This window comes from Anoplolepis gracilipes, chromosome 14 (assembly GCF_047496725.1).
Source record: "Anoplolepis gracilipes chromosome 14, ASM4749672v1, whole genome shotgun sequence".
NCBI classification, from domain to species: domain Eukaryota; kingdom Metazoa; phylum Arthropoda; class Insecta; order Hymenoptera; family Formicidae; genus Anoplolepis; species Anoplolepis gracilipes.
This window is the reverse complement of record NC_132983.1, coordinates 4,674,531-4,702,083: the sequence shown is the minus strand read 5'-3', so window position 1 is coordinate 4,702,083 and position 27,553 is coordinate 4,674,531. Positions and strand designations below refer to the sequence as shown.

General features: G+C 30.1%; 2 protein-coding genes across 5 annotated transcripts; both read left to right on the top strand.

Moving 5' to 3' along the window:
* Positions 1–1,651: 1,651 nt before the first annotated feature.
* On the top strand, positions 1,652–20,749 carry LOC140673051 (C-type lectin 5). The gene is made up of 5 exons (XM_072905641.1): positions 1,652–1,873; positions 15,276–15,376; positions 15,896–16,090; positions 19,182–19,387; positions 20,240–20,749. Exons 2-5 carry the CDS (start codon positions 15,286–15,288, stop codon positions 20,396–20,398), a joined length of 651 nt encoding a protein of 216 aa, XP_072761742.1. The 5' UTR covers positions 1,652–1,873; positions 15,276–15,285; the 3' UTR covers positions 20,399–20,749.
* Positions 20,750–21,328: 579 nt separating this feature from the next.
* On the top strand, positions 21,329–27,423 carry LOC140673343 (putative ATP-dependent RNA helicase TDRD12). Of its 4 annotated transcripts, XM_072906240.1 has the most exons (21): positions 21,330–21,529; positions 21,786–21,819; positions 21,891–21,965; positions 22,079–22,163; positions 22,260–22,447; positions 22,577–22,860; positions 22,948–23,153; positions 23,293–23,452; positions 23,527–23,611; positions 23,728–23,892; positions 24,064–24,222; positions 24,319–24,471; positions 24,537–24,780; positions 24,929–25,072; positions 25,223–25,404; positions 25,579–25,704; positions 25,779–25,927; positions 25,997–26,170; positions 26,299–26,473; positions 26,715–26,894; positions 26,969–27,423. In XM_072906240.1, exons 3-21 carry the CDS (start codon positions 21,891–21,893, stop codon positions 27,191–27,193), a joined length of 3,159 nt encoding a protein of 1,052 aa, XP_072762341.1. In that variant the 5' UTR covers positions 21,330–21,529; positions 21,786–21,819; the 3' UTR covers positions 27,194–27,423. The 4 variants fall into 4 exon arrangements, with proteins under 4 accessions (XP_072762342.1, XP_072762341.1, XP_072762340.1 ...); XM_072906241.1 differs by lacking the exon at positions 21,786–21,819 and having other exon boundaries at positions 21,329–21,529; XM_072906239.1 differs by lacking the exon at positions 21,786–21,819 and having other exon boundaries at positions 21,820–21,965.
* Positions 27,424–27,553: the final 130 nt, after the last annotated feature.

Genomic DNA, 27,553 nt, shown 5'->3' with positions numbered 1-27,553 from the left:
TTTCCGTAAATAAAAAGATGTTCGAGGAAATTATATTCATCCAATAGTCTTTGTATAAAAGGTAGTCTAACATCGATAATTAATTAACTAAACTCAAAGTTAATAGATGATGAAATTTATTTCTATTATCCGTGCAATCGGATCTTGATAAACTTTGTTGTTTCAATTAGAATTAAATGGTCGATACTTGCCAAATAAATCGTTCAAAGATGTTATTATTTATTATTATTTTCATTAATATTGCTGACAAATTTATCTATTGTTTGTTATATTTTTATTTAGAACAAAAATTAAATACATTTTGAGATAATATTTGTTGCACGTTACTTACATTTTACTTTTCATATTTTTAAATGTTATAAGTCTCATTAGACGATAATTTTGTTACACAGATACAGCTGTGGCAAATGTCACATCAAATATGGCAAGTATCACTTTAGAAGTCGATGCTACTCTATGATCGTAAAAAAAAGAAGAAGAAGCGAGAAGATATCTCGCAGCCGCTCTTTCAAAACAGTCGTATGTTATGATCGGAAAGATATTTCCTGAGGAATTGTCATCTTGACTATACTAAATGCTTGCATAGTCATTACGCCGTTTTATAGTCCCGGCCGTAAGTAGTTTTGGTGTCACGAGGCATGGCCTTTCAAATTATTCATTAGCAAGTTAATAATCATCATTCGCTACAATAAAAATATACTGTAACAAAATAAAAGATCAAATATGTTTAAAACAAGACAGATTCCTTTTGTTGAAATCTTCTTTTTAAAAATTTTTTTTTTAAACAACTGTTTATTCTGAATGAAATAAATAAATTATTAAATAATTTAAATATTAATAAGTATTCATAAAGTATAAATTTTATAACATAACAAACAAACAAATTAACCGTGATTTTTTCCGTAAATAAAAAGATATTCGAGGAAATTATATTTACACACACTTCTTTTTTAAATATTATTGTAATATAAACTAGCGACTACACTTTTTCACGCTCGATACTATGTTTTCAAGATTTTTCGGTCCGATAATTGCATAACAGATACTCGAGAAACGGATGTCTAAATTTCTCATGATGTCCAGATTTCAAAATGTTAATGTTGCCATTTAGATGAAAGATTGATGAAATTCGTTCTAATAAACAAAACTGGCGGCTGCTCTTATTTAAATGAGCCGATTCAACGTCATTACATAATTAATGCAAAAAAAAAAAAAAAATAATTAATCCATTTGATTACGATTATTAACGCGATTGCATTGATAAAATATGGTTGCGTAACTTGACATTTACTCGAATCAGGGCGACTACCAGTTACGCTCATTCAATGAGGTTTCTTTCTCTCACTGCAGGATACAACGGATTGCGCTCTCGAAGATCATACCACCGGGAGATTTTCGAAACGACGATGACCGTCGATCAATCTCGCTTGGTGGGGCAAAGACGAAGAGGACGAAAAGGTGGACGATAATGCTATCGCTTTATGAACCGGTATGTACAAGTACAACTGCGACGTTGACGAACAGGTGGGGTTCGTACCCCACCTGTGGAGGACCCAGCGTCTACCTGATGAGGATGATGCCCCGTTCTGGTGGGAGGAATTTAGGTTACTCGTACCACTAGGGAATGTGGGCCGACTATATACCGGCTCATCACGACCGTCCGCCAGTTCATTCCTTTCCCGTATTTCCGATTCATCGGATCTTGCGCTACGCACTCTCGGCCCTTGATTCCTCTTATCGTCGTCCAACTATTCATTTGGTACTGAAGTAGCTCTCGTCCCTAGCTAAATCCGAGCAAGGAAAAAGCAGCAGTTAGAAAGAAGAGGACTATCTTCCAAATTTCACAGCATCCTCAAGGACCGCTGCTTTTTCAGTAAGTAAAATATCTTATTCGAGGATTATAAATTTAATTTTCAATGCTGCTTGATGATATAGATGTCTTAAGAGGAGAAGTAATTTTTTAACTAGAGATTTTTAAATAATTTTTATTTCAAGATTTCAGAGCAAGAATGAAATAAGTCTATAAATATAATCTTGAAATAAAAAATTTAACTAGATATTTAAAAATATCTAGTTAAATAGTTTCCTCCTTTTTCTCAATGTTTAATTTCTAATTGATGAAACATTTTTAATTAAAAAAAAATTTATATATCTCTATCGAAAATTTTGACATTTATCTATAAATATTCGGAAAATGACAAGCATTGTATAGATTAGGAAACGATCTGTATGATACTGATGCAAACTCTAACTTGCCAAAGATATGACATAATCGTTTATATAAGTTCGGGAAATTTCTGTCTTAGAGTTTTCTTCATTTCGGACGGAGGTACAATACGTTAAGAGAAATAGTATGTTGCATGAGAATGTAATGTAATAATGTTGCGCCAACGATTTACGAGCTTTTGTTTAGTTAACGCGTTGAAAGTTACATCTTAGCTCTAACACGCGTGTTACTCAATTCTCGTTTCATACGAGGTGATGACAGGATGTTGCATTTCAATTTCAAAGTCATGCTCGCTGTATCCGACAAATTATTGATTAAAATCAGCAAACTTTTCAATTTTTACACTAAAACTGTACAAGAAACTCGCGTGAAAATGCTTGATTTATTCTGATGCAGGATGTATCAAAATCGTTGACATTGATTTGACTGACCGATTTTTTAATGTTTGATATACCTTTTTTGCAAAAAACTTTAAGATTTTGTTATTTTTTTTGACACTTAATATTAAATCATTATGTAACTATTTTAAAATAAAATTCTCGAAAAAGTGCTATTTTCTCAGAACTAAAAGTTGTAATTAGTATGTCGTTTGTTATTAACTTTTATGTAGTGAAAACATGTCTAGTGTATCTCGTAATTATGTTAATAATAGGTAGAAAGATGGACGATATTAATTTTCATATCGACAGAGATGACAAGGTCTTTTTAACGAAGAAAGTATGCAATTAGAAATGTGATATTCACATAAAAAAGAGTAAATTAGACAAATCTGTCCCAGTTACTCTTTAACCTAATTTAACAAAAAAGTTTATTTCACGCTAGATTTTTAAACATGATTTTAAGTATAAATTCTCTTTAGAAAAGTGTAGAATGTCTCCTATTTTTTGCTTGAACTCTTCGAAATTATTTGCAGAATTTTTTTAATCCTCCTCTTACTGTTTATAATCCGTGTCAGCTCTAAACAAATAGCAGCGTGTATCGAGATTCAAGATTAATATTCTCACATAAGTCTATCTTATACGAGGTCTTCGATTTAGTAACGAGATAAGTAAACGGTCGTTCGTGAAAGTTTATATGCAAGGTACCGCATCTAGAGTTGTAAGTAACGGATCTACCCCATTTACCGTCTGATAGCACGTGGACAATTTTTGTAACACTAAGATTATTGCAGAAACATGTCAATTTACATATGTTAGATGGATACATTTGAAATAATAACAATGTCGCTATAAATCCAAAATCTGATGCATCGATAACGATAAGTATTTCATATTTAATATTGGATTCACACATGAATAAGCTAAATTTTTAATAAAAACTTATTTCTCAATTGCTTATAATATAGCAAAGAGCTATTGATACTTTGACTTTTTAATTAAAAATATATATCGAGCAAGATACTTGTCGTTAAAATTAATATCAGATACTTCTAAATATGCGTATCTACACAACCGTTTTATATTTATTTTATAATTAATGTTGTTGTAAAAATGATTTGCCAAACTTTCGCAAGTTAATTGTACGAAATGAATGATTCGTATCACGTCATTCGAATCACGTCAATGCATTATTGATTGAACGATCTTTTCATCATCTTGATGTGGCCGCGTTTCGAAAGTATGTACCTTCGAATCTGCCAGTCCCTCATCTTCAGTAGCGTGTCCTTATTTCGATTAGCTTTGTTCTGTTCCATATGCTTTCTCGCTAATTTCAAACGTCAAAGAGCCATTCGAGTAAAACGATATTTATCAATTTTTTACAAACGATGGATTATCTTTGGACGTTAAAAAGAGAGAGCATCTAAATATATCTGTACAATAAAATGTTTATTTTAATAACATTGCAGATTAATTGAAATATCAATTAATTTTAATATTAATAAAAATAAATTAATAAGTAGAAAAGAAATAAACTTGATAGAGGAAAATAATTGCTATTATAATAAAAATCTTAAAATAAAAATTGAATTTTTTATGCAATAAAATTGATGAAAAACTTTCTCGAAATTTCACGGGACCCAATGATCTATTTCAATTATCAATGAAATACTAATAACAAACCATAGCATCGTAAAGTTTCTCTCTTTATATCTTTACATACCTTAATTATACCAATTACGCTATAAAACTATTTTTACTATCTCTCAGCTTCAAATTAATTTGTTGACATTAACTAGTTTTTATTTTACGAACCAATAGCTGAATATTTAAATTCTTTGACTAATTAAAATTATTTTGCGAAATCGAGAGAAATGCCAGAACGGTCGTTTATGTTTAGGTCAACTTATGAAAAAACGTGTACATTACCTCTCACTAGGCTCTTAATAATTATTTCGAAACATATTTCATTTTGTATTAAGAGAGTTTCCTGATTTTATCTTTTTTTTTACTCGCGTGGTATCCTCAAATAAAATTGCGCTATTACGTAAACATGCGGATTACACGCGTCTGCATGTACGTACAGATACTTTTATACTCTTAATTTGTTTCATTGTACGCACAAAATGTTAAATACGTTATTTATGTAATTTTTTAAGTATTTCCCTAATGATCCATCACCTTTGAAACTTCCTTTCACTCGCGTCATTTGTCGCTCTTCCCTATGTTTTTCTTTTCGCCTAGATGTATGAAAGAGATTTCCCCTGATTTGTATAAGCATTTAATGTGTTGTAAAGTAGTTAAAAGAAATATGTTTGTCTTTTGTAGCAAGTTCTAACATATGACGAGTGAATGGAAAAATATATCGTCGTGTTTTTTTTAGTGAAATTTCGCGCTTTTCAAATAATTGCGATTTACCTTCTTGTACTAATTGTAAGCGATATGTAGAAAACGTACACGATTGTACACTTTACGTTATCGCGGGATTTCAACACTATGTGGGTAAAAATAAAAGGTTGACAATCTCCTTTTAAAAAGATCTGCATCGTCCAAAACAAAGCAAAGGAAAAGAGATTAATATCCTTTCTGTGTGAAGTAGGTAGCACAAAGTAATTATCATCAAAGACTCTCGCGCATTTGTAAACGCTTTTTTGTATTATTTGAATAATAATAATAATTTGAAATAAAATTGAAATATTATAGAAAGTTAAAGATAACGGTGAACTCGAGGATTAAAAAGAATAAGTTATATCAAATAGAAATATGCCAAAAGTTATTCTACGCAATTGTAGTGGAAGTAATTTTTTTTTTTTTTTTTTTTTTTTTTTTTTTTTGCGTTATACCTTTCATCAAGAGGAAGAAAGGTGAAAATTGAGAAAGATTAACATTAGCCAATTGATTCGGCATAATTAAGAATCGAAACTCGAGATTGCTATCTCTTGCCTTTAGATTCCCGATATGACTCACGAGCGCATTTTTATTTAAGCATCAAGTAGCAAATGCCAGATAGCGCTCAGACGACAGGGAGTCATTAACACTAAGTAGATTCTTTTTTTTTATAGACTTGATTCGTCTCGTTTTTGCCGTGTCTGGATTCCCCAGAATCCAGACACGGTTCGTAGTAGACGCGGGATACGTCGACGGTACCAACATTGCCGTTAACAAAAGTCCACCTCGGACAAACTGTAAGAGACTCCTGGAAGAGAGCCGGCTGGACGTAAAGCCGGCCAGCTAACGGTTACGACGCGATGTGGTCCGCACACGCACGCACACACACATCCACGTACGCACATGTATGTGTAGAGGCATGCACACATTCACTATTTAGCGAATGTCGTTATCCTACACCTACGGTTCTCATTCTCATACTCATTCTCATTCTCGTTCCTGTTTGCGTGAATGGCGCGACGACGGCCGCGTCTCACAAATACCTGGAAAGCCCAGGTCGGACAGGTGTCACGACGGCACGACAATTTTGACTTTACCGCGATTGTCGTACTTGTCGACTACTTGTCAAAGTAGAAGAAATCATTGTAAACTTGAAACTCTACGCGATGTATATTTTTAGGTAGCGAATTAGCGTACGAACCTCCCATCCGGGATTTCAATAAGAAATTCAATCATCCATAATGTTTTTAATCCGTCCCAAGTGGAAATTATATATAATTTTATCGTGAAAAGTAGGATATGATAATAAAATTTTATTATCATCAACAATTCGAAATTTTAAATCTTTTTGTTAGTTTATGTTAGCAAGATTTTACGTTCTAAGATTCTAACATGATTGATATAGAGAAAAGGAAAATAATATTTTTGTCTTTCCTCTATAATTATTTTCCACTTTGTCAGTGGAAAATTCTGTGCCCTACTGCAAATTCATATATGCTGTGCTGCTTGGATCACAAAATGTTTCTCCATAATTGAATAATCATTATGATTATTTTAACAACTGCCATGTAAGTAGCAGATAGATTATTACATTGCGGCTTGTTATAACGTAACTAGTATGTATAAAGCAAATTGAGCGCGGTTACTGCTCACGTTTAAATTACAAGGGTACGGTCCGTTAAGATATCGATACCTCTGTAAGAGAAGCACTGACAATGAATAAAGTAAACGGTCAAAGCATCTGCTTTCAACGCCGAGTATTATTAATCTCCGTCACTTTGACCGCGACGTACTTCCAGTTTACCGCAAACCACAAATGTTAACCAAACATGTCGAATAACTTGCATTGTTTTTCTAATATAACGATTATAAAAATAATAAAAATAATAAAAGCACACTTTCCCAGGTTATCGCTTACAAGCGTGTCCTACGCAAAAATGTAAGTAGTCATTAATATGATATGATAAAAAAATTTCTATGATAAGGCAAAAGTAAAAGATATTTTGAAAGATGACACAAAAATTTTTTTTTAATAACGATATAAAATTGACGAATGAAAAATATCTCCTAAAGCAACACGTGTGGCATTAATTATTAATAAGTTCCAGTATATTATGTATTAATAAAATTCTATTCTCATAATATTATATATTATGCAATTTTATTATTCTCATAATAAGAGATCGTTTTACATTTATGTAAATCATATCGAGACAACACCGAAAAATAGTTGCCATGTGGTATACTTGATACTTTTTATACTAGAAAGTGTGCATCACACAGGTCTAACGCATACCTGCAAAATGCAAGACATTATGGTATACTTGAGTGTTATAATTAAAGACTGTGATGCAAGAAGCAGGTAGTTCCATAACAGATAAAATTAGATAATCCGAAACATCTAATTAAACGGTAAATATATGTAGAATATATTTAAATAACGCATCAATATGCATAAAGATTCCTTGAGGTTGAGACTTGAGTTGAGTTAAAAACTTTGACAAATAAACTGTTTTAAAAGATATAAATATATTAAAATAGTCTAAAAATTGTCTTTAATTCACCTTTTGTAAAGCGACAAAAATGATAAAATATTATAGAATAAAATAATCAAATAGGATAGCATATAAAATAATGATACGATACAAAAGGATATCGAAAGATATACAGATTCCATCGTGAAACTCGCAAAAAGAGCACGTGTCTTAATTAGTAAAATAGCAATTTCTCCCCGAGAGAAACGAAAAGCCGCTAGGGAGCATGTATCCGGTGGTTCATAACGGTACCAAACTTCAAGATCATACTCTGGGCGACGATGTTCTTCTTTTTCACCGCGAAAACCCTCGGGCGATGCACGTGTCCTCGCGACGAAAGGAGATAACCGGACTAATGAGTCGATTCTGGAACAACTTTCCTTTCTATTACTGTGCCATATCGAACTGACCGATGAGAACAAAGCGCGGCTTTTGCTCCTCGAGATAACCATGTGGCTTTTTATATCTCTTATCATATTTTCTTTAAAAGCTATAACTTTACTGACAGAATATTGATATTGTTATCTTCAGTAATTTTATCAGTTTTATCAGTTATCTTGATATTTTTAGCTTCCTCCATATCACGTGTAATATATGATATGCAAATTTAATTACAGGTCGTAATATATTCGTCATTTCAGAATTTCCTATATTATATATCCTTCAGATATAATTTTATACTACATCATCGATTATGTAATGTCTTAATTTTATATTGGGTAATTTACGTGCATGTTTAAATTTAGCATTAATATGCATCGGGTGAAAGAGTAACCGATAACCATCTTAATTCCGGAGTTCCGATTCGATTTCGACGGACTTTGACATCACTCGTTTGCATTCGTTGAAAAAAATTCCCATTAATTCAGCGTTCCTCGAACTTATTAATAAAAACTATAAATTTTATCCTGCACTTTATCCCGAAAATTTGCATCGAAAAGGCTCGATTTTTTTGGTTGTCATTAAAATGTCATCATGTTCCGGGACTTTTAATCTTTGCGCTTCACATAATTCTGTTTCACGGAAAATAATCATAATATGAAATAACATCTTGAATGTTTAATACAACTTTTTGGCATGTAAATACTTGCTGCTTTTATCTTCAGACTAGACATCGATTATCACACTGCGACATATAATAAAAAATGCAACGTGTAAAAAAGCTTAAAGTAATCATTTTAAGTTGCTATTCAATTTTAAAAGAATTAAAGATCTGAAATAGATTGCAGATTTTTAGAAAATTTTTTTTCGTTGAAGTTTTACATCTACTTCAAAAGCAATAGTATTGTAAAAAAATGGCTGCAATTCGTGAAAGTATTTACAAAATATATAATTCGCGAACATACAATTTCATGTTTCCAAACAAATAAAGATTATTCGTTTATTTAAATATGATAAAATAATATAAGTAGATGTAATAATTTTGAATATAAAACAAGCAAATTCAATGATACAAATACTCTTACAACAATAAAAATTGCCTGATATCTAGAATGATAAATATTATTTCCGAATTGAACAACATTTATATAATGATAGCATATAGCTATTCTATAATGAATTTGTATATTATATTGCTCCCGTACATTTCAGGTGACATATTCTATCTATTTGATTTTTAAAAAGAAATAACGAAGAATTGTGCTATTTTAAAATGTTTTCCCAATTATCACGCGGCAACACTCTAAGCAAAAATCTAAGAGGTCTAATGAAATATATCTTCGATGGTGATGCTCATTCGAGACCGCCACTTCGTGACGCGAGTGTCACGAATGGTTTAGAAAGTCGCAGCCCCTCGCTGAGACTGGCAACCGTGATTCGAGGAAAGTCAGTTGCCTGATAAAAATTAGATAAAAAAGACACATTGCAAAATCATCACATCAAGTTTCACTGGTTGTGAATGTCTCGTTTCTAAAGATACCGCGAACATCTTATTATCTTCTCACAGATCGTGAATAACGCATACCGATGTCGTCTACCAACTACTAACTCTATTTGTTCGCATCCAAGAAAAAGTCATAATTATATCTATTTTATTTATTGTTTATTAAGATTTATTAAATTTATAATTTTATATAATTATTTATTATATTTATCTTTATTATACATATATATGCCTAGAATGAATATTGTAGTATTTTTAATTTCTACTAGTTTCAGTTTTTAGCTACAAATAAAAAGTTGGGAAAAAATTAATTTCTTAATATTATTACTATACTATTATATTGATAAGAAATTTTTAGATTCATAATTTAAAATAGGCTTTACTTAAAATTTTGAAACGGATTTCTCTGTTTCTCGAAAAAAAAAAGTGAAAAGATTCTCGAGAAAAGATTTAATTTGAATGAAAAGATGTAATTTGTTCCTCAAAATTTCCAAAAGAGTAATATTAAGCAACTTTCAATGAGAGTTAATTGTAGTCTGTCAACGTGGTTATATTCCATGTAAAGATGTGATGATGATTTAAGAAGGAACTGGATGGATCAGCTACTTAATAAATAATTAATTTTGAATTAAAAGACTAAAAATGCTTTGCGCAATGTCAAATTCATACATCTTGAAATGCATTATTATAGATTATCCGTCTAGTTCCTTCTTAATTATGTATAATTATGTATCATTATGTAATGTCCTGCCTTTTAAGAAACAGTGAAATATCATATCTCTCTCTTAATTTGTGAAAAGCAATATAATGGTGCGCTATAACGAATTAGCGTCTACGTTTGCATTACATTAATTACTGCCATTGCATCATATATTATAATAGCGATACATTGTAACGTTAGCGCTTCCGCGTCTGAATAGGATGAGAAACGATAAAGTACGTGAGAGAAATTGCAGTTAGAAGCTATTGACGGTAGCATTATTAACTCTATAAAAAAGAAGAGCTCGCGAATTATTATTCTCTTTCTATTATTCTACATTGCATTACATACAATTTTCAGAGGGGGGAGATAAAAATCTTTGCTTATCAGGAATTATTCCTTACGCGGAAAAAAAAAAAAAAAAAATAACGTTGGCATTTTCCCAACGATCGACGCGAACCGTAAAGAATCCAGTGGTTACGAGGTCACTGGACTCCGACTCTGAATCCTATTGACTGATCTTTTCTTTTCCAACCGTACTTCACGCACACCCATGGATTATTATTTAAACGTACGAATTACGCGATTCATCTTCCATTCTCATATGTTTATATTTATAAACAACATACAATGAATTATAAATAATATTCTTCTTCTCTATATCTACTAGTTTTAAATCAATATTTGAGTATAATTTATTTTATCGGGAGGGTAATGTTTTTTAATAATACGCACTAATCTCACCATCTTCGCTGCTATTTAATATAATTTTTATTATTTTCTTGCCAAGCATTGTATTATTTTATTATATTATATAATACATCAGGTGAAAGGATTAATGATGTTTTAATGATATATTATTAAGTCTCTATTTTTTCTAGATATCAATTAAATTTTCTCAATACGAGAAGTGCTATAAAGAATATATATAATATTAACATGCTCAACATATTTAAACATAATTGCCTAATAATTGTTTACCAGCAATTATCTCTCATTTTTATATCTGATTTTAATTTCAACTGATTCTATTATTGTGATTCTAGTATTGCGCGATGTAAAATAAATTACTTTGTAAATGAATATATTATACTGTTTGACCGGAATATTATAAGTGCATTAAAGCTCTATTATACGAATAAAAAAAATAACCGCATTGCGTACGAAAGAAGACGCGTTTCAAAGAGGAAAATTACGTAGGTGAAGACATATTACTAAGATCTTGTGCATGTTCTTTCGCAAGGGATTTTACACAACTATAGACTCGATAATAACCAAATCCGTGACATCCGTTTACTGCGATCATATTTGAATAAGCTCAAGACGTGGAATGCTCCTCTTTCTCTTTCTCTCTTTCTTCCTCTTTTATCTTTCATCTATGATCTTCTCTAAATATGTCGTCTCGGTTGAAGTACCGAAACAATCTCAAGAATGAAACGTTGATGTAAGATCACCAGGTGAAGAGTTCGAGAATGATGTAATTTGTCGGCGACAAGTTTTGTAACACCGACAAAAAAATGGGAATACTAGTTGAGCTCACTCGATGATTGTTGAGTATGTTAATGTACATGTATGTCCGCATAGCACTTCTCGTACTGAGAAAATTGAATTGACATCTAGAAAAGAGGAATCTAATAATATATTATTAACTCATCGTTAACCCTTTTTTCTATTACGTTTCATATCTTATAGCAAAAGCATTATACATTGACGAGTGTTCATATTTTTTGTTCCTCTAGTTGAAAGCATGTATTTAAAAAAATATCTAAAAAAATAAATACGATTATAATCTGCTAAAAACGAAAGAAAGAAAGGACTAAATTAATATGTAAGTAGCAGATATTTTTTAAATTATGATATCCTACATTAAATATTAAATATATATTTTCTCAAGTATTGATATAAGTTTTTTTTTTTCAATATTAATTTAATTCTCTATAAAAGAGAAAACTGTTCCAATGTGAACGTTTTGAAAGTGAAATGGAGTTAAAATAATATAACAAAATCTCTATTGTAAAACACACAGTTACGTGAAACACACAGAGACGTCAACAATCTTAAATTTATTCGACGCATGAATTTATTCATTTTATACCCTTTCTCTGGTCTCATTCATTAGAATCGACGATTAAACACACGATGTTTTATCTCGCTAATACATATTACCGCTCTCATAACCCATCAACCTCTATTCTAGCAACGAGCTATCAACTTTCGATCTGAACACTCCATTTCACGCGGTACACATTTAACAGGTATCACATCGCGCTATCATATCTCATGGTACGTTATTAACATTGTATTAACACTTACACTTCCATTCTAATTGGCGGGCACGCGTGAAATAATGGTCAAACAACTGTTCTACTGTGGAAGAATAAATCAGATATAGCGACACAATGTTCTTGTTGAGCCAACTTTTTTCTTACACCAAATCATAAACTCTGGGATTTGGTTGTATTGTTTCAATACGTCAAAATTCTTACGTTCTTAATTTTTCACGGCTAAAACCAGATATTCTCATGCTCGTTGTCAGAGTCAAGAAAGAACTCAGTGGTATAAATATTAATGATTATTATCATGCAAAAACACTACACACACACATACACATGTATATACATATAGACCTTCGAGTCGAACCATCATAGATCATTGTTTCTAAAAAAAGAGGAGTGTATTATAGTCGCGAGTCTTTTATGTACGATGACTGATGAATATGAATGCTGCAATGACTACATCAGATATTAGCAAATTCATAATTCTACTCGTCGTGTATCGTGTATTTAGATCTACAAGTTTGTCAAACTAGATAATAGGTAATAAATAATTCAACGATAAATAATCTATTCTCTTCATATAAATTGTTATGTGTTAAATTTTTAATTACTTTCTATCCATGATTATTTGAAAATTTATTTTCCCTTGTAGCTAAGCCGTTTTCATTGTGAATAAAACAAATATCACCTGCAACTATCTCTTACAAGAATCGTTCATTACAATAATTTAGTTTTATACCGCGGTTAAATATTAATCATGTCTTCTAATTTTATTTAATTTGAACGTTGATGTGAAAGTTTTGTTCTTTGAATAATTTCTTGAAAGTATTTATCAGCTTGTGTGAATTCGGGTTGCAATTATATTGAAAGATGGTAAGAAAACAATTTATCTTTCTTTGATGGCTTTTACAATAGTGCAAAGTATTGCTTTCTGAGCTAAAGGTATAGTGGCAATTAATTGGAACGATGATTTAAGAGATAATAGAATCGCTTTTACTTGGTTGCCTTATAGATGCGTTTTGCAATGAGTTTGTCGTGTCATTTGATTTTCTAGAAAGTGGTTCGCTTCGTATTTGTCCTGACGACGAATGACAGTCATTAGTAAAACCATCACGAAGCGCCAACGTTTACGTGTCGTGCGAAATCAATCCGGAAGTTATAATTCGATTCGCCGTTTACTTTAATCGAATCGAGCTAGAACATTGATTAATCGTGACGTAGACGACAATTATAAGGCGATTGTTTTACAAGAGAAAACAGAATTTCTAATAGTTATAATATAAAATTTTTTTTCTAATAATTGATTAACGTAAAAAGCGGCTGGAAAACACTTTAGTAATAATACAAATTAAATGCAATTTGCGAAAAAAAGATATTCTAAATATATCATATAATAATTTTCTCCTCATATTGTTTGTGAAATAGTATTATGCAAAAAAATTGGACATTACTTTAACAATGATGTATAAGAAAAACTTTTATTTTAATAACAGTTTATTAATTATTGTATTAATTTTGAATAAAATGACAACGAGAACTGTTCTTAATGAATTTCATCAAGAATAGATCTTTTTCTAAAAATATTTTGAAAAATGTATTTTAATTTAAAATTTTTAATTTTAATGCCATCTAATTATAAGTTTTATCTTTTAAAATAAATCATGAGATATTATATATATATATATATATATATATATTAAATATGATTAAGAAAAAACTACAAAACGTTATATTAAATTTGCAGGAATTGTGTCAAAAATTTTAATGATTATAGGATTGCGTTGCGCAAATTTAGCACACATACGGGCATCATAAAAGCCTTGTAACCCCGTAACCTCGAACTGCTGGACACATATTCAATAGCGTTGGCAAATGTTCAGCGTTCCCATTTCCCGAAAGAATTACCGACTTTCTTACAAATTCCATGATACTATTTTATTCTAATCTATGACACATTGTTTGTCTCTGTCGAGTGCTCTGAATTTACGTAATAACTATTTGCATAAAGACATGAATACGCGGTAAAACTACCATTGTCGGAACTTTCTAATAGGTTTGCATATATATACTGCTATACTTTCATAATATTTTTAAATAAACAAAATTAAATAAATAAATAAATTAAATAAATAAATTACTTGAAATAGCCAAGGGCATGTACAGCAAGATTATTTAAATCCTAGGTAATACTTCACGCATTAATCAATACAGAATAATATAGAATATAATAAATCAAATATAAATAAACAGTTCATTATTATGTTAATTATCGAGCATTTGCATTTTTCTCAATATTATCAATTCAACTTTCATCACATTTTCTAATAAATGGAACTAAATTATAATAGGAAATAGAGAGTGTAAAAACGTGTAATTTTCATGATACGTCAAAAGTGCGTAATTTTCTTATTTTCCAGAACGATTGCAATAGTAATCGCGATGGTTCTCGTTCGCGTTGAGTTAATTATACATATACATACATACACGTGTGTATGTTGTATCGCGATTTTTTCGCGACATATATTACACAAAATTGCAATATCGTGCTTTAACGCTTATCTAAAAATCACAAAATTCAGGTTTGAAATACTTATATTTAGAGATCCTATATAGTGCGTTATAATTTAGTCAAATTGCGACAACATATTTGCATTAATGCAAATATTTCACAAGGCTTAACAAGTGCAATATTTTACAAAACAAATACTTATGTATATATATTCACTGAATATAATTTGGGAATTTTTTTTTTGGCACTCACTTTCAGAACTCTAAATGATTTTGGATATATTTATACATACATAAGTTTGTCAATATATTGTGTAAAGATTTCATGAGATGTATTGCGAAATTGACTTATAAACGACCGGTCTCCTTCTCTTTGCAAGGTCCGGGAGTATGAGGGCCATCTGCTTGCTCCTCGTCGGCATCGTCGCCGTGAATGCCCAGCGCCGTTTAGCCTTGCCCGATCCGCGAAGCTGCGCGAATCGTAAGTATCTCCAGTGACATTTCGTAATCTTTTCCCTCCTTAGTTAATAGTTGCATGGCTAATTAGGTTGAAAATAACGGGAAGCCTGAGTTAGAAAAGCGAGAGAAAGGGAGAGAGACGAGAAGAGAAGTGTGCGCTTCATTCATTAGAATGCGTTCGTTGTGTCGTAACTCACGGCAGCTTCGTGTAAATTAATTCACGTTAGCCATCCAACGATTGCAATACATGGGATGTGTTCCATTTAACTTTTGTAAAACGTACAATTTTATAATACAAGATTATCTAGCAATAGTTTTAAATTCTTTGAAATATTTGCATGCAGTATTTTTATAACAAGCCTGTATATATTTCTCTGACAATGAGATGTAAGAAATTTTTACGAGTAACATGATGAATATATATATATATATATATATATATATATATATATATATATATATATATGTCAAACTAAGCTGTCATTAATCGATGACAAGATGCGATAAACAATATTATTGCATTAACGTGCCTATTCTTTAGGTGTCCGTCATTCGTCGTATAGAGATGGCAGAGGGGTCTCTCACTCGTACTTCTTCAGCTGGGAACATCAGCCGACCAGAAGTCTCGAGGTGGACTGGCTCGATGCTCGCAACATCTGCCGTCGTCATTGCATGGATGCCGTATCCCTGGAGACTCCTCAGGAAAACGAATTCATCAAGCAGAGAATAGCGAGAGGTAATGACAAGCTCGAGATTTTTATTACTTTTTGCCAGTTTATACGTGTATATAAGTATATACATGTCTTATGAAAATTCATAATCTTATATAATCTCTTGGGAATAATTCAAGAGAGGCTAATTCGTGTGAATGGTTGATCGTTGATTTCGACAATCGAAGAAATTGATAAATGGTATGTAGATTTAATCACCGATTATTCGAGTGACGCAACGTAACCGGTAGCCAATTATCTGCGCATCAAGCTTTAGTGACAGATTTTCTCTGATGACTTTTGAAACTTTCTTAATCAAAATGTCGAACCACAAACAACTATCGAATCTTAAATGAAAGTATATGACCTTTCGCAAATTAGACTTTCGTGAAAATGAATAATAAATCGCTATTAATGCACATATTTTAATCCATTAAGGTCACTGGACAAATTTTTATTAGTGTAAAAAAGTGATTGTCTGATTAATTCTTTTACATATACATTTGTAAAGATGATGAATCTCATAATCGATCGATAAGTTATAAAGCTCTGGAAGTAATTAATCAACCATAATCTGATCTGATCGATGATTTCGTAATACAAACTATGTCAATGTCACATTAATGAAACGTTCTCGCAATTTCCGTGTGAAAGTATGTACACTATTGATTACGTAATTTTTTTTTAATGGTTCAACTTCTTGTTTGCAAAACGAAAATTACCATGTATAATTTATGTAGAGTTAATCAGTTTGCAAAATGTGTGTGCATAGTGAAATATAATTATCATATAATTTGTTGGAAATTTTCAAAGTCCGCTAGCTGCGACATTTATAACTTTTTCAGCATCCGTATTAAAAATTCGAAAGGCAAGAACGTTATAGACTCTCATTAACGTTCATTTCGCGCTTCTTTGTCCGCGGGGAAATTTTCGCTGCAATTTCGTCGAGCCCACGAATACAATAAAGTAGGCTCTCGAACGCGTGAGAAGTAAAAGCGGAATCTTCTTCGGTCAATTTGCAGGCAAAAATGGTTGCACAATATTGCTGCGCGATTAGATTTCGTGAAGGGGTAGCGAAGGCGAGCCAGATTAGGTGGCGCGTCCGCAGATTCGGTGGCGCAACGCCAAGGTGCTTCGTGCCTTGGCTCGTCATTTCTCTTCGTCATTTCTCTACGACCCCGTTTGAACCTGTTCGGCAAGGAATTTCAGTCGCAATTTAGACTCGCGGGTGACTATACAGATGCTCGCGCATGTACCCCTATATACTCGGCTAAGCGGGTCACTTTCACTTGACCGTTGATGCCCCCGTGTGAAGAAAAAGGAGCCGACGTGAAAGGGATTTTATATAGATACTTGTAATTCAACGAGATTTGTCTTGCGAGCTTGGATTCTCATTAGTCGTCGATGATAACGAAATGCTTATCGTCTTTATAAACATTGGTTAATTTTGATTCGCGCGATTAATGTTGAAATATAGAAACTACGGACTTTAATGACGAGAAAGAAATTTCACACAAGTCGGTCTAATAAATAATATAACGTAATTGAATATTTTTAAGAAAAATTTGTATCATTTTTAAGAGATATACAGTATTTTGCGTGATAAATTCCATCCATGCTGATTCTTTTGTAATATAATATTCTTTACATTTATCGCTTAAAAAATTTTATGCTAATTTTTTTTGTATGATAATTTATGTATATGTCTATAGTCTCGTGTAATAACTTTATAATAATAGAAGTTTTCGCCAAGGTTTCACACGCATGTTTTCACTTAATATATCATCTTACACACTTTCTTTTCTTTTGAACTTTCAAGTAACAAATTCTAATTAAGTTCCCCTTTAAACAATAATAATTATTATACTTTATATATATATCCATATTAATTTTGATTTCTTCTCCGAGTATCTTCATTGTCAATGTTCATCAATCAGGATAGTGATCAATCAAATTATTTACATAAGTACAGACTCCCACAAAAAATTTTAATTGTACAACACACAATAAATTTTCTTTCTTTATCTATATTATAAATAATAAAATTATCTAGAAAAGAAAGTTATATTAATAATTTCTAGAAAATTAATACAGATTATTAATTAAGTCATAATTAATAATGAACAAGTATCGTGCAATAAACTTAGATTGTCGAGTTACTTAATTATTAGACAGAGAATACAATTCCGCGTGTTGCGGAAAACCACAGATTGAAAATATAATGAGGAAGATAAAATAAGGAAATGTCGGGCGAAACTTAATTTGAGGGGTCTGATAGGTCGATGAACTGCTGGTGGATTGATGCTTCCGAAGAGTGCGCTGCGATTTATTTTAATTAATTTTTTGTGAAATATTGCTAAATTAAAAGTACAGACTTCAAAAAGCTAGGTTTTTCAAATTTATATAAATCTTTTTTATATAAATAATTTATTCTCAGAATGGAGATGTTCATCTCCAGTCCAAGGCAGATCCGGTGCGTACACAGATTCGCAGAAATTCAACAGAATTACTTAAAAAATATTTCTTATAAAATTAAATGATAAAGTACGGCCTTCATTGTAAGATAAATTGTATAGCACGTATTATTATACGATAGAGCTATACCAGTTAGTAATTTCTTTTAATCATAAATCGAGTTGCAATTCAAATATATGATATTTTATACGAGGTTGTTTGAGTTATTGTTCGTATAATAGGATGCTATTTGATTAAGATATACCGTATTATTAAGAAAATGATGATGATTATTTATCCGCTTCCTTCATCCTTATTTAAGATTTATGAGGATACCTTCATTATATTTTGGATAATTTTATATCTAGGAAAAGAAGTTTCTGTTGCGGTCGCAGGTTTCTGATGTGGATGACCGGGTGGAAATAATCAATACATTAAAAGTTACAGAGATTAAAAAGTCGTCAACGTTATAATTTATAGTTTACATCGTGTTGCTGATTCAGACAATGAGAAATTTAATTATTTTCTCCCACGGGTTTATATAAAAAAACTCGCGTTTTGTTCAAACTTTTCCTACCAAATATTTTGTCGCTTTAGTCACATTAATTACATGAAATTATAAACTCTTCAATTTGTGTTACATCGATACTGTCGTTTAATTAGGAAACGTGAGATATATTTGGACGTCGGGCCGCAAGTGCAACTTCAACGGCTGTGACCGACCAGACCTTCAGCCCCAAAATATTAACGGATGGTTCTGGTCTGGATCTGGTGCCAAGATTGGACCGACGACTCAGCGTAACTCTGGAGACTGGAGCAACACCGGAGGATACGGTCAACCGCAACCAGACAACCGCGAAGCTGCACAGGTGCGATATTTTTTTATTTTCAAAGTTTTTATGTTTTTAATAAATTTTTTGGACAGTAACACATATAATTCCAAGTAATTTATTCACGTAAACGAGGACTTGTATATTTCAGCATATATATTTTGAAAGTAGATTATTTAAATAAATTCCAAATTTAAATATAAAAAAAGGAATTATAATTAAGAGCAAACAGAGCAATCGGCTCTAACAAGCTTTCGCAGCGCACGTTTGACGCTGACCTCGTGAAACTCTGATTTATATTCTTGTAAGATGGAGAGAGTGAAAGTGCTTTGGCATCTTCGGATTTATGCTCTCATATGTGTATGTGACCTTTAATTATTTTTATCAGCGTCTCGCTCTCTCAACTTCGCTGTAAATTAGACGTAGAAACTGTATGTACCTAATTTTTCCATATTTTATAGAGAATTAAAAAAAAATTGAAATCCATATATCTTTTTTTAATATTTACGTTATTTTATAAACTTTTCTGCTATTTTAACAATACTGTGTAAAAGAAGAAAATATATTATTTTTTTTAAATAAATCGGTATATTTTATATAAACTTTATTTTATTTATATAAATAATCAATTAAGACGTGCAAAATAAATATATTTTTTTTAATTAAATAAGAATCTCTATTTCGTGATTCGAAAGTTAGAAATATTACGCTCTGGTAAAAAGATAGAAAATTGAACAATGTATTTTTGAGTTAACTTAGTTTTTATTTCTTTTAATTAAATTATATATATTCAACTTTTCAAGAATAAAAACTTACTCGCGCTTCAATTTAACTTTGTGCTTTGTCCAAAGACAGTCTAAAATTTATTGTAATTACCTCGCTTATTTACAGGGTAACGACGAGTCTTGTCTGTCTATCTTGAACAACTTTTACAACGACGGCATCAAGTGGCACGACGTGGCGTGTCACCACATCAAGCCTTTCGTGTGTGAAGACAGCGACGAGCTCCTCAACTTCGTCGCGTCCCGGAACCCAGGTATCCGTTTGTGAAAGGCGACCGCAACGAACCCTGGCAAGAAAGCTATCGTCGTACATTGAAGAATTGCGAAAACAAACCGGCCAGGATAAAGGCGACGATATTTTAGGCGTACCGTGTATTCTTTCTCTTTCTCTCTTCCGTCGTACCTTTATTTATAATTACACTAACCAATATTCTCTTTAATAAAAATCGCGATTGTAGTAGTATACCGCGTAAGCGGTATTTTTTCGGAATAATTCACCGTAAGCGGAACGATTGGTAGATCGAAGTAGGCGACGAATGCATTTAGTATTATATACATGTAATTCTTGTAATTTTTTTTGTATTCATTTCGTACGAGAATAAATGCATTTTCATTTGTATTTAAGATTCACTGTTTCTCTCCTGTATCCTGTAGGTATTTCTTTTGTTTTTTTTTTATAATAATACTTTTTATAAAAGTCAGAGTTTGCTCAAATCATCGTTTTTATATATACAACAGAATATATTAATAAATTCACAAAAGAATACATAATAGTAATAGTTCATTATATTATATTATAATTTACTGAATTTATATATACAATAAAATATATTACTAAATTCACAAAAGAATACACATATTAGTAATATTTCATTATTATTATTATTATTATAATTTACTGAATATGCAAATTATTCGTTCTTATACGATTTATATATAATATACAGTAATTTTCAAGTAATATATATTATTTTGATTTGATTATTGTTTCGTTTCGCACCGTGTGAGACAAAAATTAATTAATATATTATCCATGTACTCAAAATAAGAATATCAAAAGATATCATCTGATTTCTGATACATAAAGTATTAAATATTGATTAATCGTAAATATTAATTATGGAGTCTCTCGCGATTTTATTGACTGATTGATTGTGAATAGGAGAGTGTACTTGCTAAAGTTTGTAGTAGGGGACTCTAGACTAGATCGTAAAACCTGGCAGCATGGAGTAAACAGGCCAAAAGAGAGAAGAAGATAGAGCGTAATCAGAAAACTCATTCATCAATCATTCACCATCTTCCTACCGTTGAAAGAGTCTATTTTTGGACACGCCATTCTACGTCGAGATCTATTTTTTCTGTTTCTCAAAATAGCTTTTATTTTGAGTACGAGAAGGAAGTATGCGGATTTAAGTCATACATTGAAATAAAAACTATTACATCATCGTGTCTCATTGTGTATTGTCTGTAGCATGCTTATAGCAAAGAGCGTCATATAAATCATGCTGTCTTAATCTCAAGTTTTACAAATTGTTGTTTTAATATTAAATTAAGTTCTTCTTACAATAACGTTATTTCTCCGAAAAAAAAAGAAAATATTATATATTTTTTTTAAAGATTGAATCATTGTTCCTTTGCACGATAAACTTTTATAGGTTATCTTCTTTATCTCTAGGTTAACTTTTATAGGTTAGTAGACTTGAAAGCTTAAATAAAGCTTGAAACACTCAAGAAGGATGTTTGTAATTCTAATCTTTTAGATGCCAGTGATTATTGATAAAAAAATGCCAGTCGTTGTGGAGAAATCAGAAACTGACTATGAGTATAATCAAAAGGTAAAGCGATAGACATGTAATCAATAATAGAAAATAACAGAACAAAAAAAAGTAAACATTACATATCAGTAAAATTATCTAAATATAAAAGGATGCTTGAATTTTTCAAACAGGATTATGAAACTTCACCAACTTCCTTACTTCAAAATAATGGCCTTCATCGAGTAGAACAAATGGTTGAATCTTCCAATTGTCAAGGTAATATTCATACATATCTAACAATTTAAAGAAATATCATCAATGGATAAAATCATCCATCTATATGTTAAATCTATATATTATATTTCGTTTCAGATGTTATTCCTCCTACAGTCACAGAAATTAAAGTAACGAATATACGAAATCCATACATTATAAGAGCTTATGAAATTAAGCAATATGCAGAAAAGCTTGATAGAATCCAAAGAAAATTGTTGAGTTTCATGAAAACTGAAGACTATTTGAAAGCAGAATATAATTCAGAAAATCCTAAAGTTGATGATGTAAGTTTTTATGTATACTTTTTTATTGTATTTAAATTATAATTAATTGAATGATTAATATCTCATAAATTAAATGAATTATATACTTAATATAAGAAAAATTATCTTTTCTATTATATTTATTTACAGACAGTTCTTATACAAAGTAGTAAATGTACAAGTGAGATAGAGTTACCATCATTTGTCTGCCGAGGTTTAATAACATATATTAAAAAAGAAAATGAGATATACAATATTCTATTGGTAGATCATGGTATTAGCATAGAATTAACTAGAGATAAATTTTATGTGGTGCCAAAGAACTTTATCTCTGAAAAATATTTAACAAAAACCATCAGTGTATACAGTATTTTGCCAATTCGCATGAAAAAGAACGACTCAAATGACGTCAATGGTTCAAGCTCTACAGCAATGTAAGATTTATCATTTTTAATATTGTTTCTTTAGTAAAATGTTTCTTTAGTAAAATGTTAGTCAAAAATAGTATTTATTATTTAAAGTGTTGTACAAAACTGGAGTGAAGAAGCAATTCAATTTGCGAAAGATTTGTTGTATGAATCTAAAATCATATATTTTGACCATTTAATCACGGATGAAAAGAATGGTAGAGAATATGGGGAATTTTATCTTACCATTGAAAACATTAATATCATATCTTTAAGTGAAGCTTTAATTATTAATTATTATGCAGTTCATTTGAAAGGAGGTACATGCATGGATTACAATATTTTTATATTAAAAATATATTTAATTTTTAATATTCTTGTATTAAAAATTTATTCATTAAAATATATTTAATAAGATTCAAGTAACATGCAATGTCTCATAATATAATTATTATCTAGATTTGTTACAATTCATTGAGAACCATACTCAATCTAAGGAAAATATAGAAGAGCATGTTATAAATATAAAGTTTTTACATAACAGAAAAAATAGAAGTAATGCAATACAAGTTGTTAATCATGCACGAGTTAATTATTCCCCTGAACAATTCTGTCTAAGGTAAGAATACTTTTTATAAAATTTATAGAGATTTATATTTCTTATATTTCATATTTTTTCTTACTTATTATCAGTGAGAAGATTTTCGTACAGAGTACAATGAACTGTGGTATTTTGAGTGATGTTACAGATCTTAGATATCCTAAAGGAATACATGAGGTAATATATAAGTATATAATAGTAGAATAGTATTTTTAGTTAATTAATTAAGATCATGTGTACTAAGACAGAATACATAATAATATATAAAATATCTTCTAATATCTCTATCTTAGGGTTGGAAGAAACATATCAACTCTTCAAGACCAAGAAAGCTTCAGTCTTATATATGGCCAGCTATAAATAATGGTTTAAACGTTGTTGCTATTGGATCATCACAATGTGGTAAAACTATTGGATGTGTAATGGCTGTTTGCGGTTTAGTAGCTTTACGTCAAAATGTAATAATTTCTTTTGTTTGATATGAGAATAATTGAGAATGTTAGAGTTTAGCCTTTCTGAATTGTATTACCAAGTCGTAACATGAATCAAATATATATATGTTAAGTTTATATTATTAATAACATCCACGTTACTTTTTTCATAAATTTGATTAATATCATATGTTTTAGGAAATATCACATAGCGCAACTCGGCCACTAGCACTAATTTTGTGTTCCTCATCTTTTGAAGTAATCAATGTTCACTCGTTGTGCACGTCATTTCTTCGTTCTTTTGATAATATAAAATGTGTAGCAGCATTTAATGGCAAGACGTTTATATCAGTAGCAGTAAGTATATTTTTATGTTTTCACAAAAATACAATTGTAAACATTTCATTATAAAAAAAATTATGCATGAAAACTAATCACTTTTGCTTCTTTTAGGCATCTATATATAGAGGTTGTCAAATTTTAGTAGCCACACCGCGATATCTAGCTCGATTTTTAAATGAAAATAGAAATTTACTATCATTCGATAGACTTTCTTGTTTAGTTCTCGACAATGCTGATGTAATTTTGGATAAATATTATGACACGGTAAGAGAGATATTAAGTTGAATTATATTATTTGCTTTGAAAAAACTAATAAGACATTTTAATAGATAGGAGAACTATTCAGAAAACATAAAATTATCGAAAATCGTGAATCACAAGGTGACAATAGACCAATACTACAGATAATTATATCAGCAACAATCTGGACATCTGAGATAAAAAAATTTATATCTCTAGCAATGTATAATCCATATATATGTATCACATCATTTCTAGAAGCTGTTATTTTTAAATCTGTACGTCCACAACTGTGTATTTTAAAGTCTACATATAAAAACAAAAAAATATTGGGTAAGAAAACTATATGTAAGATTGATACTTGTATGAACGTTTGGCTATATTAATGTTTTGTGTGTGTGTGTGTGTGTGAGATGAACTATAATATAAAATAAAATATCTCTAACTATTAATATAATCTCTTTCTTTTTTTAATTATTAGATATAATAAAGGATGATTATACTAGGTTGAAAACAATGATAGTATGTATAAATGCCAAAGAAGCAGAAGAGTTAAATGCCTTTTTACTTTCTACAAAGAAAACTTTGCTAATTCATGAAAAGATGAAATCATCTGATATAAGAGGTACAAGAGTAATATTTATTACATTCAGAATGTTATATGTTATTCTATTATTATGTTTACTAATAATTAATTTAATTAGTATATTTTTATAAAATAATTTTAGTAAGTTCTTATAAAAATTTTAATTAAAAATTTGTGTGTACTTTGTAGCTTTAAAAGAAAGTTGGAAAGCATGTGTACATGGCTTGTATCCAGTACTCATATGTACTGATACAGTTTTATCTGATCTTAATTTAACTAATATTCAATGGCTGATACACCATTCTGTACAATTAAAATTAAAAAATATATTCAATTATAGATTCTCCGTACTTTTAGATAATTTAACACAGGTAATTATTAAATATCTAAAATTTTTTCTGTTTTAAATTTACTGAATACTAATATATTATTTAATATTTATATTTAAACACACACACGCACACACATACACACACACACATATATATATATGGATATGTATGCATATATATTATTAAAATTAATGGTTTTTATGTAAATTCAAGGATGCTACAAATTGTAAATTTACTATACTTATTGATGAAAATAATGATCTACAATTTATAAGTTTAATAAGAATGATGCAACGGATGAAAGTTGTGATATCCCCGAACTTGCTGGAAAATAGTGAGGTAAGTTAACAAAATGCGTGTTAATTGTCAAAATATTAATATTCGTCACTTAGTTTCTCATAATATAATTATAGCGAATAGCAGTTACGTTAGAGAAGGATAAAAAGGAATATGCTATATGTGATAATGTGAAAGCATTTGGCTTCTGCCATGAGAAAAATAGTTGTATATTCAGGCATTATACGCTTCCTGAAATCGATGCACCAATGACAAACATACAGAAGTAAATAATTCTTTATTATCTTATTATGTTTATATATATTTAATGTTTTATAAAATCTCATTCTCACAGAAATGATAAGGTAATATTAAATGTGATGTATGTTCACAATACGACGCATTTCTCTGCAAGAATAATCGAATACATACCACAATCGAATGAATCAAAGAAAATAAAATTTTCTGACGCAGAGTATATGGAAACTGCATTTAAAATACAAAAATATTATAAAAATGTCGAAAACAGGTATATATGATATTAAATAATTCAATTTTTTTTTAACTATCACGTTGTCCGTTTCCGTACATTCTTTGAGTCCTTATTTATGATTTATTTTTTAAGTAAATTATTAATATAATAAAAATAAATTACAGGAAAATGTGTATTTCAACAAACGTAGGCGATATCTGCGGTCTAGAGGAATCCATTGATACATTTAAACGTGTACGAATTACGTGCATCAGACAAAATAAAGATATTTCTGAAGTTGAAGTAAAGTTTGTAGATGTGAAATGCATTGATAGCGGGATTATACATGAAAGCATTAATGTAAGATCATTATTTTATAAACTTATATTCGAATCGCGTATTAAATATTTAAGTGAATAATATTTCATAAAAATTATAGTCTATATATTATATGTAATAGGCCTAGATATAATTTACAATAATCATATTTAAAGTTAAATATAGGATTTAATTATGTGGATTTGTAAGCATATTTTATAAGCATGTTCTTATAATTCTTTTTGTTATAAACAACTTTTATAAACCATTTTTTATATTTTAGGTATGCAAGTTAATGCATATGCCAGAAGAATTATCAAATCTTCGAACACATACTGTAGAAATATTTTTAGCTGGTTTAGCACCACATGATGAAGAATACACATGGAATTACTTTACTAACGAAGCAGTTCATAAATGGTTGTCAGCAAATTTCGATCAAAGATCTTATATTATTGGGAAAGTAAGTTTTTACATTTATTGCAAGTAAAAAATATTCAATGGAAAGAATAAAATATGTCAATAAATTATTCGCAGGTTCATCTTCATATCGGAAATACAATATGGTTAGATGATCTCCAAGTTGGAACAAAATTACTTGGCTACTCTGATATGATAGGATCTTCTTTGAAAAAAGAACTTCTTAATAAAAATTTTGCGGTTTTGAATAAAAATCATATACCAGATCTAGTTAAACTTTGCGATAATAGTGGTTTGGTAATAGAAACCACTGGACATGACAATGATGCAATGCGCAAATAAAGTACGGCTTTTTTTTATTATTTGTATTTTTACAAAATCACGTAGCAACGGGTGAAAAAAGCTAATCCTTTTTTGATATATATTTGTAAGAAAAAATTAATGTATAAATTTCATAATGTATAAATTTCATACTATACAATTTTCATTTTCTTATTTTATACTTTTGTTACTCTTGTTAACTTTTTTGGGACTATTGTACTTAATGAATAAATAAATGAATATGAATAAAATTGAAGCATTAACTTCTTAATAGAAGATAAATATAGAACTTACTTTAATTTAAATTAACATTATTAATGACAAACATTGCGATTTAAATGACAGTAAGCTTTCCGATTTTTTCTAATCTTTTTATTCATT